At 34.3% G+C, this 14,408-nt stretch overlaps 1 protein-coding gene across 1 annotated transcript; it reads right to left on the bottom strand.

The window, feature by feature from the left end:
• Window position 1: 1 nt before the first annotated feature.
• Window positions 2-13,427, bottom strand: LOC127971570 (cadherin-related family member 2-like). Its single transcript, XM_052574666.1, has 31 exons — window positions 13,345-13,427; window positions 12,892-12,957; window positions 12,581-12,646; window positions 12,335-12,474; window positions 12,110-12,163; window positions 11,939-12,028; window positions 10,746-10,835; window positions 10,542-10,661; window positions 10,240-10,386; window positions 9,837-9,912; window positions 9,475-9,593; window positions 9,056-9,280; window positions 8,806-8,961; window positions 8,366-8,524; window positions 8,133-8,194; window positions 7,734-7,977; window positions 7,208-7,447; window positions 6,935-7,007; window positions 6,125-6,709; window positions 5,752-5,823; window positions 5,616-5,665; window positions 5,326-5,483; window positions 5,103-5,199; window positions 4,925-5,013; window positions 4,686-4,751; window positions 3,393-3,540; window positions 3,182-3,303; window positions 2,642-2,755; window positions 2,451-2,534; window positions 1,310-1,376; window positions 2-835 (listed from the first exon to the last, which is right to left on the bottom strand). The coding sequence occupies exons 2-31, from the start codon at window positions 12,941-12,943 to the stop codon at window positions 671-673; spliced, it is 3,930 nt and encodes a 1,309-aa protein (XP_052430626.1). The 5' UTR covers window positions 12,944-12,957; window positions 13,345-13,427; the 3' UTR covers window positions 2-670.
• Between the last annotated feature and the right edge of the window lie 981 nt (window positions 13,428-14,408).

The raw sequence follows: 14,408 nt of genomic DNA, 5'->3' as shown, positions 1-14,408 counted from the left end.
CTTGATTTGTGACTCGCTTTAATAACATGATCAATTTTATTAGAGAAAAATACCTAATTATTATTAGTATTTTTTTTTTTAATTCACAGAACATGCTATCGAATGATTGCACTTAGAACATATAACAATACACCATATATAGACAGTTTACGATATATATAAACCCTGTTTAATAAATCTGTCATAGCAGGATATGAGATTTTTGATTTGACTCAGACTTAAACTAGCAGACTAGTGCTACAGTAGGTAATATTTGTCAGGATACACAAGCAGTTTAACTTAAGTTTCTGTTGAAGCAGTTAAGGTTTTTTGTTCAGAGACAGAAAATAATATTTTTTAAAAAGAGTTTCAATCTTCTTTATGACAGTACAATCAAGGAATAGGTATTAAATATTGGAGAATCCAAAAATTCTGACTATGAAAAAGGGATGATGGAGAATAATGTAAGTAAAATTTACCTTCAAATACTGTTTGAATCACTGCTTGTTTTTAGTGCACCGAGATTTTTTCTCTCTCTTACATTTCAAAGTGCATTGGTCATTTAAAGTGGGTTTACTTTAAAGTTAAAGTTTGCCCAAATGCAAAATATTGTGAAATTGAGTCTTTTCTCCTTTTTTGGCAGGATCACATATAAAACAATGGCAAACAGGTGGAGGTCAGAGGCTGAAAGTTAGAGATCAGTGGTGTCTACGGAAGGGTTTGCAAAAGTGAGACTGGGGCTGTCAACACCTCTCCTCTTTTCTCGCTGGGCAAGTGCAGCACCCAGAGGCTCAATGTATGGAGATTCACTTCTTTCATCCTCCTCCTCCTCCTCCTCGTCTTCCTCCTGAATTGCCTACCACACAACAGAAAACGTTAAGTACTCAAAACATACTCAGTTAAAGAACTTATGAAGTCTTTTTGCTGTTGTGTCCCCAAGCGTTTATAGAAAAATAAGTTTTTTGCATAATAAGAGGAATTTATGCTTGAAATACAAAAACAAAAAAAACAAAAAAATAATGCCTGAAATACTGTAGAACTTGTAATTTTAGATCTGTCACTATTAAATAAGCAAATTAGTGACTATGCAAATGCCTCAAATCATACTGGAGAACATGATTATCAAGTTTTACACAAACTTGGAATGGAATTCATGCTGCTCGAGTTCTGCTGTTATTAAAGCAAAAAGGTGACACCACAAATGCTAAGAAATTATTCAATTCTAGTTATTTTTTCAGTTCACTGTTTCACAAATTATGTTGACTTTCACTAGTGGTCTCAAACTTCTGCTCCCTGCTGTATATTATCTTTAGTTTAATAATACATTTACCATCATTGGCATAGCGTCATTGGCATTCTCTGTCGTCATATCAATGCTGTAGTCCAGGGAATTCAGGCTAAAACACACAGAATACAGACATAATCAGAATCTCACAAAGTTACACTCTTCTGAATGAAGACTTGGAGACATAGGGAAAGAAGTTACTGGCAGAGACATTTCGACCAGTCATGTAGCTTGAAATAAAATCATGCTACATTTAGCATGTAGTACAGCTTAATGTGATTCTGAGACTTATGGGGTCACCAACATCACAACATTGTTTAACTAAAACTACCGTTACTGAAACCAATCTATAATTACCCCTAGATAAGTGCAAACAGATGCTATCTGTCATGGAGAACTACAGTATGTTCTACTGTATCTTAAATAGATTTTGTAGAAGCCATTTAAGTTCATTTGCAGAATGTGGGCTTCCATGACATGATAAACATGCTTTCAAAAACTTCCATTGAAGGTCAGTGGCTTCCATCTTCTACAGTGAAGTCAGTTTTTGAATGTGCAATGTGATATCATCTTGTTTAGATAATTTCAGAGCGAGTAAGATGAAACTTTACCTCTCACTTTCCAGAGTAATTACATTAAAACACAAACTGCCTGATAGATCACGATGCATTATGTAACTAATAGGGCTGTTGATTTAGTGTTTGTTAATTGAATAGGATTAATGCTAAGTGTCACATGCCCCTTGATCTATACCACAACAAATTAAAAGTTGTTTAAATATATTAATAGTTTTATTCAACGAGAATATATTAATTGAATCAAAAGTGACAGTAAAACATTATAATGCTACAAAAGATTTTAATTGAATATAAAAGCTGTTCTTTTGTAGCACAAATGTTTTAAACAGTGATTATAACAAGAACTATTTCCCGAGCACCAAATATAGGAATAATTTCTGTAGGATCATGTGACTGAATTTTCTGCAGCCATTACCCCAGTCTTCAGTTTTGCTGTAACATGAATAAATTACCTTTTAACATATATATATATATATATATATATATATATATATATATATATATATATATGTATATATTTATTGATATCCTAGTCAGTACCCTACAACAGTGTGAACATCTTCTCATAATTTCTTCTCAGTAGTGTTTTTAGTGTAGAGTCATGATACCTCTCTCTGTCTGCGCTGGAGTCATCTTCATCGAAGCCTAGGTCTGTGGCTGTATCAATATTCATATTCAGCACTGGGTTTGCGCTGTGGAATACATATCACACAATCTCACACAACAGCCTGCTGCTGAATTCCTGTTCAAAATTACACAATGGCTCAACATTTTAGGCAGCCCGTGATGTCTGTCTTACCCTTCTTTGTTGTATTGGTTGGTTCCAGGAACCACAGGGCCGGTCTTCTGATTCTTTATGACCACTGAGGCTGCTGAATTCATGGCTTTGGCTGCCTTTAGTTTCCTCTTGTAACTAAAGGTTAGAAAGAGACCAGCAGCGATAAGTTGCAAATCCAGCACACATCAGACAGAATGAAGAAACTTGTGCAAATGTGTGGGTGCACATAAGGAAGAGCTATTTTAAATCTGGTTAGCAGATTTGTAATGTGTGAGAGCCAGACTGAGGTTAGAGGGTCTTCCATTATGCCACTGTATTGGCTCATGTAAGTTGACTTCATATTCTATACACCCTACATGACCCATCCATGTTCAGAGGCATGGTGGCTAATTTTAGGCCTTTAAATATTACAAATTACTCAAAAAGGGTAACTACAAATGAATGGTATAATACAGAGACTGATAAGGTGTATAAAGATCACCATGCAAACCAAACAATAAGTGTTTTTTTTTTTTGTTTTTTTTTACATCATTGAAACATGGGTAATTCGGTAGTTCTTACTTTCTTCTGATGCACACGAGAGAGGTGGTTGTTACAACAAGAACGATCGCCAGTGCAGCCATCAAACCAATCATGATAAACACCTCTGTCTTCATTTCTGTAGTCTCCGTAATAGTTATTGACTGTTAACGAAATGAGAAAAGGCATTTGAAAAAAACGTAAAGCTTACTGTGTTGAACAACATCTTTAGTTTTTGTTTTTGGTCACTCACAATGCCAGTAAATCCAAGCTGAGTAAGCTGGGATCCAAATTCCTTATAGACCTCCTCTGAATTCAGGATTGTGGTCACTTCATCGTAGTTAAGAGCTGTGCCATTTGGGAACACAAAATAAGCCTCCAAAACGGTTATCTCTTCAGATCTGCGAATGACAGAATTTTTGTATGATTTATATGCTATTATAGCATTTATTTACATATTTAATTAGCATATTTATATATTAAGTTTCATTTTACTTTTAGTAATTTTTTTATGTGCTTCTGGCTTATTATTATTTTCTTTTAAAATTTTAAATTCAGCTTTAATTTATTTATTTTTATTTCAGTTTCAGGTATAGTGCTTTTAATAGTTCATCTTCAGCTCATTTTATTTCAGTTAGTTGCCAAGGCAACATTCCTGATTTTCATTTTTAAAGTCATTTTGAAGGTTTTCATCTAATATTTATGTACTTATTCCTAATCTAGTTGTCAAATAAACCTGCATTGTATATTACAAAGCATGTTTTCCTCTTTTATAAGTCGCTTTGGATAAAAGCATCTGATATACGCATAAACACAATGCAAATGGCTAAATGTATTTTAAATAATGTATTTACATTTTTATATAGTTCTAGTTAACAATAAAAACACTTAATATATTTTTTTAAATGTCTCCTTTTATATTCCACAGATGAAATAAAGTTATACAGGTTTGGGGGAGTAAAGTCTGACCATTTCTGTAATATAAATATAGTGTAAGTACACTGTAAAAACCGATACAATCAGTGTCAGTGAGTCATAGCAGCTAATGTTTTTGCATAAACTCATCAAAATATGTTCAGCTATTCCAAGTTATATGACGTTAAACTAGATTTTTTAAAGTCATCCTAATATAATTTAAGTTAAAATGACTTAAAATGACTAAGCTGATTAAACTTAAAAACTTAAGTCCATGGACTGACTTGAAATAGATGGAATTTCTTTACAGTGTAGATAATGTTTTACTGGTCTGTTGCGTCTTAAATCTAGAATTTTCAGTAATCATGCCATATAAAGGGAATGTTTGCTTAATAACAGTAGTACTGACAAGACAGGACATCTACATTGAATTTTGAGTCTTTTTGGGGGAGAAAATACGACTGACTTGGATTTAGTCTGTGATGCATAAGCCACCTTCTGGATTATGCATATTACAACAGGAAAAAAAAAATCCATATATTTCAGGTTTTCTGAGTTTGTTACGATTCAGTTTAGTTTTCTGTATGTGTATGTAAATGTATACGTGGGGACATGGTTGACTGAACCTTACCGGGTAACTGTCTCACTAAACACATTGAAGAATTCAACTGTTGCTTTTGTAGCACTTATCAGAATCCTGTAAAGAAAAACACACACACACACACACACACACACACATTTACTCCTTTTGACCGGAATTAAAAAAGCATAAAATAAATAATAATAATGAATCATACTCCAAGTGTCCTTTAAAATAACACTTCTTTGCAAATCAATAGATTCAAATCAATCTTAAAAAGCATCTCTTACGCTCTGATCTGAGGCAAATTCTCATTGACTTCAGACACAGATGCACTAAACCTGAGACTGACTCTGTAGGAGCTGTCAACTGTGAGAAGCTGCAAAACAACCCAATAAAAAAAAAAGACCAAAATCAACAAGACAGAATGAAATTAATAATAAATTGCAGGGGTGAAAAATGCCTTACCTCAACCACAGAGATGGAACTGAGACCATCGGGGTTATAGGCCTTCACCTGCACTATGAACTTTCCTCTTTTATTATTTCCAATTGCTTTCCCGGACCTGGACATTGTGAAGAGACATTTGCTCGTTTACCTCCAGTTTAGTTCATTTCGACTGTTGCACATAGAGTAGTTTCTATTTTCTGATTCGTGAGTATCAAACAGGTTAGGAATTTTAATGTCTCACCTTATATGTGCACTGAACCTTCCAGAAGCATCTTCCTGATCAGCAGAGTCAGCGTAGAGAAACAAATCCTCTGGGGAAATCCCTTCACTGCTGACAAAGTCCACCTTTGTAACTTCAAATGTGGTTTTCTTGTTATCTCCTGTGTCTTTATCTGTGGCCTTAAAAGGGTAAGAGGAAACAAACCCAAGAAACAAACTTTATGGAGACTCAAAGACATTATACAGTAATGAAATGTGTATATAACAGCACACAAAGTGACATATAAAGAGACCTTAAATTGTTACACTTACATAAGCTCTACCGACAGATGTGCCCTGCTCAACTTTCTCAATGACTACAACTAGAGAAAAAAAACATATTTTTAAACTTTTAGCATACATTTGCTTATATGTCAACCACTTTTATTTAAATACAATTTTTGTTTACCATAGAAATCCTGCAAGATGACAAATTCTGGGGCATTGTCATTGATATCCACAATATTAATAGTGACAACTCCTACAAGCAAGCGAACAATACTTCATTAATATTCAGTGCACTCAATAAAGACCAAAATGATTAAAGTCACTGGTTAATGTGAATGAATAAACTGTAAAATAAGGGTGGAAAAGGGAATTTGGCTCCTAAAAATAACAATTCGACCTCATTTTGTGCAAGTACTATATTTTTCAGTTAATGTGTGTTCAGTGTTCAATTAAAATGTGAAATCACTTGAGGTTTGGCTTTTATAACAGAACATACTATGAAAGAAAGGAGGAAATCACTTTTTTAATGGACCGTATGAAGCAATAGAACATACCTTGTGTACTGTTACTCCTCTTCTCAGTTAAAACATCCACCACCTTGGCATTCAAGAACACTTTATCACATTTCTCGTAGTCAATAGTATAGTCAGTATTAGTTATTATTTCACCATTACTCTCAACTTTGAACCACTCTTCGGGACATGGACCTCTGCTGCCATTGCAGTGGCATTCAGTTGAATCAAGCTCATATTCTAGAAGGTGTTTAGTGTCCACATCGGTGCCTTTGATTGTGGCCAGAGGCATTGACAAGGTGCTGTTCTCTTTTACATCCAGGACCATGCCAGATGGGAATTCAGGCGGAGTGTCGTTCACATCAACCACTATTATTTTAACACTAGTCTTAGCCTTTTTCTGACCCAAGTCCGAGGCCTCTACCGTTAGATCGTATGTTTTCCGATTACTTTCATAGTCCAGCTCAACAGCAGGATCAACAGTGATGTTTCCCCTGTAACCTTCACTGATGGGCTCAGAAAATAATATGAAACTTCCAAAACTGCCATCAGTAATGCTAAAGAAGATACGGTTATTGAAGTCTGATTGGTCGGCATCGTGAGCCCGCAGAGAGCCAACCCATATGCCTACAGAGGGGGGACAAAAAAATTTCAGTTTTTGCTAAATGTTCATATTAAAAAAAAAAAAAAAAAAAAAAAAAAAAAAAATATATATATATATATATATATATATATATATATATATATATATATATATATATATATATATATATATATATATATATGGAAATGTACTAAACAATTACTTAAAATCATACTGAAATTTGTTCAGAAAAAGCACGAGTTACTTGCCAGGTTCACTTTCCTTCACTTTAAATTCGTAGGGAGCAGGATCAAGGTACCTTGGAGAATTGTCATTTTCATCCTGGGAAAAAATAGAATGAAAAAATAAGTTACTTGAATTTAATGAATTATAATGAAATATATTTCGAAATTTATTAAAATTAATGTATATAAATATATGCACATTTATAGTGATTTAAATGTATACATATAATACGTATAATTGGGATCAATAAATGGTCTTTAAATTCATCTCTAGTTATAAAAATGCTGCATTCTCACCCCAATGTTGATGGTCACGTTGGTTGTGGAGGACAGGGGTGGGTTGCCCATATCTGAAGCAATCACCACCAAATGAATCACACCATCTGGGGCAAGGTCAATAGCCTCACGGTCCAATAGACCACTGTTTTTAAGCAAACCATCGTCTTTGTCTATGGTAAAGTTACTACTGAATGGGCTGTCCTCAATGCTATACTGGATTTTACTGTTTGGTGTGCTCGGGTCGTCTCCATCTCTAGCCTATCAAAAATAAATACATTGGCGAATCCATTAGTGACATAGATATTTCTGTTACATTAATTTTCTTGGCAGACACTTTTACCTAAATCACTCAGTAAACTTAATGTATTCGTTTTTTTTTTTTTTTTTGTTCTCTGAAAATCAAGTCCATGACCTAGGTGTTGCCAGCACCATGCACTACTAGTTACATGAGTAAGAGTGACATGCAAAACATTCACACAATCTCTCTTCATCATTTCAGATGCCTATGCTGCTTTTTCAATCAGCATTACATCCATAAAGTTACCTGGATTTTAAGCTCTAAGATTTGGTTCTCTTGTACATAGGCCTCATAAAGTTCTCTGTTCATTTCTGGTGTCTGATCATTAATATCCCGAATGTTGATCATCACAACAGTGGTACCAATCTGGACTACTGAATCTATGGCCTGCAGGGTGGGTGAGTAGGAATTGGTGATTTCTCTGTCAAGAAGCTTTCCATTTTTTATTGAGATAGTTCCATTTCCTGGATGAACATCGAACTTATCCTGCCTGATGTTAAAATAGAAGAAAGAAAGAAAGAAAGAAAGAAAGAAAGAAAGAAAATCTTTTTTATGTATTTTTTATGACAAACTTAAGTAAACAGTACTTCCAAACTGAGTAATTTTGTCCTAACCAAATGATAGCAGACTGAATATTCAACGTACATGTTTTCGGGCATCAATTTGTAAGTGAGTTTGCCATTATCCAAGGCATCTCCATCTGTTGCCTGTCAAAGCAGAACATTAATGAGTGTCAGATCAATCAATCCTAGTCAAGTCAAGTCATATCAAGTCAAGTCACCTTTATTTATATAGCGCTTTTAACAATACAGATTCTGCCTATATTGTTTAATCACCACGGAAAGGAAAAGTGTGAAAATAGAAGATTGTTTGCTTACAGTAATGGTGCCCACAACAGTTCCATCATCACAGTGTTCATCAACAAAAAACTCATAAACATCCTCCTCAAACTTAGGAAGATTGTCATTTACATCAATGATGTTAATGGTGACAGAGGCCGTAGAGATGAAGTCTGCACTGTCATCTTCAGCAATAATCTGTGAGATATAACAAAGTATTAAGACTGCTTCAGATTATCATTTTGTCTACTGCAAAAAGGTTTCAAATAAGTTTTCATAAAAGAAAGATAGATAGACAGACCGACAGACTGACCAACAGACAGACAGACAGACAGACAGACAGACAGATAGACAGATAGATAGATAGATAGATAGATAGATAGATAGATAGATAGATAGATAGATAGATAGATAGATAGATAGATAGATAGATAGATAGATAGATAGATAGATAGATAGAAACATCCTAATATACAAACCTGAACAGACATCACTGTCTTCTCCTCGTAATCAACAGCAAAATGATTTTTTATTATCACTTGTACAGAACTATCTCCCACCCCAGCTCTGGGACTGACATCGAACGCATCCTTATCAGGTCCCTCAAGACGGAGATTGAACTTGTTGTTTTGCCTCTGGATCATAAATAATTTAATTTAGTCTTCATCAACATCATCATCATAGAAACAGAATCCTCATAAAAACCATGCAAATATTGTAACTACAGACCTGGTCTGGATCTTTGACTCTAATATTCAGTTCATTTACTGACAGTCCTATAGATGAATGCTCATCAACTTGGCCTATGAAGGTGTTTTTCTGTGTGCAGCTTTCAGTTTCACCTTCACACTCATAAAATTCAGGGCCATTGTCATTCAAATCTCCAATAGAAATCTGTATCTCTCCTATTGTGCTTGCAATAATTCCATCCACATTAGGTTTTGTTTCCCTTGCCTGAAGTACAGGAAGAAAAAATCAAGTAGCAATCACAAAATAAATAGATTTCGATAGTTACTACATAGAATATAAAAACACACTGACATTGATTTGCCACCAAATATAATTGCCGTTATTGCTGTTAAATGCCGTTCAATTGTAATCAATCTGATATCATCCTAACATGATACAATTAAATACAGTAAACTCACCTTTATTTCCAAAATTACAACAGCATCTATATCCAGTAATTCTTCACGGTCAAATACAGTTTTGACAGATATTTCACCAGTCACCTCATCGATTTGGAACAGGTCTGGTGCATTAGTACCTGTGCAACAGGACAAAAAGTTGTTTTATTCTACATAAGGGTGGTCTCTTCTAATGGTGGCTTCCACATTAAGATCACGTGAACAGCCGAATATTACTAACTATATCAAAATCATTGGTGACAAAGAGAATTGATTATGACATTTGAGATTTTAGAGACTATGTTTACAATTGTAATAAATAATAATAATAAAAAAAAACATTTCAAATAGTAATGTTAAAATAAAAACTCCAGTTGACTGACTTTCAATGCTGTAGAGGATCTGGTCATTGACCCCAGTGTCTGGATCTCTGGCTCTCACAGTAAAGACTGACGTACCCTGAGATGGAGCGTACAGCGAGAGAGATTCAAAGGTGAGAGGTCATTACATATATGTAATATATGTTAAATATGACACCAAGCGGTGCCCAAACAGTGTACCATAGTACCAAAACTGTTTAGTTTACAAAGCTACACTAGATATACTTACAAATAAAATACTGAAATGGATTAATAAATCAAGTATATATAAAAAGTTAAAATATTTTTTTTCTTCATAAAATCATAAGAAAAGTAGTGCAACTCTAAATGTATAATAATAACAACAACAACAAAAAAAAGACAAAGAAAGAAAGAAAAGAAAAGAAAAGAAAAATGCAGCACTCACCACAGGTGATTTCTCGTCAATAGCAGCAAGGTTTGGTAAATTCAGAAACTGTGGGTCGATATTTGGCATATCCTTAACCGTAATGAATGCAAATGCTGATGAGGATTGAACCAGATTTTCTTGATTACCCAGTGGCCCACCACCATCCTGAAACCAATAAACACTCAGAAAATAACACAGTAAATGGGTTGTTTGTAGATTTTTTTTAAGTAATAAAATACTGCAATTGTTTATTGCACATCCCATCCCACACAGATATTTTCCCTCATTCAAAAAGCATTACTTCATAAATAAATACTCACAGATGCAATGATTCGTATCTGATAGAAAGGACTTTTTTCAGTGAAGCTCAAATCTCCCACCAGCACAACATTTCCAGAAGACTCAGAGATTGAAAATAGGCTCCCGTCATTTGGTGCCACCTAAGACAAACATACTGTGTTATGAATACAATTAAAGTGAGACATCAATGTGAAAATTACATTTATGACATAAAGGGAACATACATCATCAATTCTGTAAGTCACAAGTTTAGCTGTGCCAGAATCAATATCTGTGGCGCTTGCTCCGAACAGTGTACTGCCCACAAGTGCATTCTGTAAGAGGGAATAAGAAACAAATAAATGTAAAGAAACAGCTCAAACTATCATGAAATTAAAAAAAAAAAAAAAAATCACACTGTCACTTCTTAAATCTTTCTCTGTGCTAAACTGCTCAGACTGAGAGTAAAGTTAAATTGGAGCAGATTCAAGACATAATTAACCAAGCTCAAATTCACACAGAATCAACACCATCATCACAGCTTGTAAATCTCAACACCTTTTAAATGATTAGTTTACCCAAAATATCCCATTACTCAAATTAGTCATGTTGTCCTAAACCCATTGGTTCCTTTCTTCCGTAGACATAGAATTTTGTACAACAATGCACTTTTTACTTTTTTCAATGCAATTCCAGTAAATGGAAACCCGAAACTTTCAAACCTCTGCAATCAGATCACTGAGTCAGTTAACCTGACTGGAGAACAGGATTCATGACTGTATCATGGATAAACCACTTCACAAACAATGAGTCATTTACATAGCAGACAGATAGGCTTCAGTTCCCAAGTTTAACACACTGACTAGGTGATCATTAAAAGGGAAGCTAGGGAAGACGTTTCAGTTAACAACTATATATATATATATATATATATATATATATGTATGTGTGTGTGTGTGTGTGTGTGTGTGTGTGTGTGTATATATATATATATATATATTTTTTTTTTTTTTTTTTTTTTTTGTCTTTGTCTTGCTGATTTATTTAATTATTATTATTATTTTATTTATTTATTTTTTGGCGACTGGCTGTTGCTGCTCCAGTTTTTTGAGTGCCAAGTTTTTAAAACAGTACTTTATCCCGCCGATAGTAGAACTATTGTCAATCAGAAGGTTTCAACTGATAAGGTAATAATAAAACTGGTGAAATAGATGACTTATATTTCTATAATTCTGGGGAAATCAAATAAAACAATGCTTATATTGTCATTTATTACATTCTTACTTGAGCCCTAGCAAAAGCCCTGTTCTGAAAGAAAGGAGGTGAGTAAACATCAAAATGACTGGGTTTAGGAAAATTATTCCTTCCGTGTAACTGTAAGGTGTTGAGCAGTTACAGCATTCATATGTACATCTTTAATGATAATGGTCTCACTCACCTCTGGAACCTCTACATTGTAGGGTAGATTTTGGAATACTGGAGCGTTATCATTAGCATCTAGAACATTAATATAAACTGTTTTTGACACCTAAAAAGACAGAGAGACATGTTAGGACTCAGGAGAGTTCATTTTCTGAGCATGGTAATACATTCTGTAGATCCAACTTACATCCGCATGAACAGTATCTTTCACCACAACCTCTATGTTTAAGAGGTCTTTTGTCTGAAGAAATAAAACACATCAACATACACAAAGTTAATTGAGTGTCTTTTATGTAGAGAAATTGTAATACAAATTGTTGTGGAAATTATTTAAAATTCATAATTCCTAACTGTTATTCCTTCTTCTCAATTCAGGAATAGAAGGAAGACTTTTAAAATCCTTAGAAAATACCTCTCTGTCCAGCATACTCTTGATTGTGACTTGGCCTGTCTCCTCGTTGGCTAAAAAATGACTAGCGTCTGTCCCAGAGACTCGATATGTTAGAGGGTCGTCATCTGGATCAGATGCTTCGATTTGAAACGCAAATGCACCTGCCGGGGAAATGCAGAATTAGGAAAATGTTACATTCATGCATACAAAAATGCAATATGAGATTGAGCATATAGTTGAGACTGAAATTTGAGTTGATGTACAGACCGACTGGACGATCTTCTCTCACATTTACAACAGCCATGTTAATCACAGGGACTGAATTACAGTACGCTACAGAAAACACAAACATAAATCAGCATGTTAGTCAAAAGAAAGCATTTCTAAGACAAAATTCTGATATAAAACAAAATACATTTGTGAATTCTCCTCTGTAAGTGACAGTAAATCTTAATTACATTGGCTGCTGTCCACTTAAGACTGTACCATTGTTGGATCTGGACTTTGAGCTAGTACAGTGTAGCAAACCACAAATTTCGATCAATGATATGGACACTGACTAATTCTCAGATACTCACAAGAAGCTAAAAATGCCAAAAGGAGAAGTAAAGGTTTCCCCATCTTCCCCATGTTTGTCTGGAAGGCTGACATATCGAAGAAACAGAACACAAAATCACCATTAAATGCAGAACATTTCCACCTCCAAAATTAGGTGACAGAACACTGATAACGTTGCTATAATGGTTTTTTTTTTCAAATGTTATTAAACACACATGGACACAAATCTAGAAAAGAAAGATCAATCCAGTGCTGCAATTTAGAACAATTATTAATAGTATCAAATCAGTTTGCCTTATTTATTTTTCAAAGCCCAGGAATGGTTGAAAGTCATCAATGTCTACAATCAAAATGTACAAACCTTTTATTCACAAAATAATAATATCTAAAAAGTAAAGCTTAATCTGGGTATAGGCTCTTGATCTAAATGCAGTAACTAAGTCGAAAATGATATAAGGCTGATGAAGACTTACCGTGTCCAGTCTGCTCTTTGTACTATTCCAACAAGTGGCGTTCTTCAAATGAGGGAATGATATGTAATATACAAGACCTTTGGCTAGTGCATCACTGGCTATTACTGTCCTTAAAGTTGTAAACGTTAATCATTTACATTGTAGTGGAGAAAAGTATGTATGCTTAATACAGCCTTCTTGCCTTGTAGCAGATGACAAAACTGCTTAATAATAACACAAAATCAGATCCTAAAACAGCGTTCAGAGAAGGGTTTAGCATAACAACAAGTGTGGGTAGGCAAACAATTGTCACAACAGATTATGTCCAGAATAATCCGGCCCATTCACACATTCATTCAGCAACTCCTGAGCAAATTCAAAAGACACAGAACGAATGGAGGCTGGAACAGAGAACAGAGAAATAACTTGGATAGAACTAGGGTTAAAGATATGTTTATTGTTCCTAATTATAAAATGTAAAAGAAAAAAATATATATTATACCTGATGGATTAGATCATACAGTTTTTACAAATATTTTTAATAACTTTCCTAAACCTCTAACACAGTTAGCACAACATCAGTCTCTGTAAGATATACAATTAACACATGTATTGTTCCTTTGACACAACATGCATACAGTTAACACACATTTAAAAAGCTTGAACTTCTTTTACACACAAGCTCGACCAAGACCAAAACAGTGGATTTTTACTGCAAAATTTACAAATGCTTTCACACTGTATGTCAGAACAGATAAGATCATGTTTTAAACCTAACTTATAAGCTAAAGTTACAGTCAGCAGCTGTTCATATTGTGAACTGAAACACAAATATATCCTCTATATTTTACTTCCTTGTTAATGAGAAACAGATGAATGAGAAGATATCAGGTGTTTTGTGGATGAGATCTTATGGCCAAATGCAGAAGACTGGGCAGATCAGATGGTTACTTTATTTTTATTTAATTATTTATCTTTCCTTTGGCTTCAATGATTTGTGTGTGTGTGTGTGTGTGTGTGTGTGTGTGTGTGTGTGTGTGTGTGTGTGTGTGTGTGTGTGTGTGTGTGTGTATGTTATATATATA

Source organism: Carassius gibelio, chromosome B14, assembly GCF_023724105.1.
Source record: "Carassius gibelio isolate Cgi1373 ecotype wild population from Czech Republic chromosome B14, carGib1.2-hapl.c, whole genome shotgun sequence".
NCBI lineage: Eukaryota > Metazoa > Chordata > Actinopteri > Cypriniformes > Cyprinidae > Carassius > Carassius gibelio.
This window is presented reverse-complemented; position numbering and strand designations above follow the sequence as displayed.

Excerpts from the sequence above, each read along its gene's own strand:
- LOC127971570 (XM_052574666.1), bottom strand. The coding sequence starts at position 12,943 with ATGGGGAAGATGGGGAAACCTTTACTTCTCCTTTTGGCATTTTTAGCT. Across the intron at positions 6,710-6,934 it reads AGTGAAGGAAAGTGAACCTG|GCATATGGGTTGGCTCTCTG; the intron begins GCAAGTAACTCG and ends CCCCCTCTGTAG. Across the intron at positions 4,752-4,924 it reads AATTTGCCTCAGATCAGAGC|GATTCTGATAAGTGCTACAA; the intron begins GTAAGAGATGCT and ends TTTTCTTTACAG.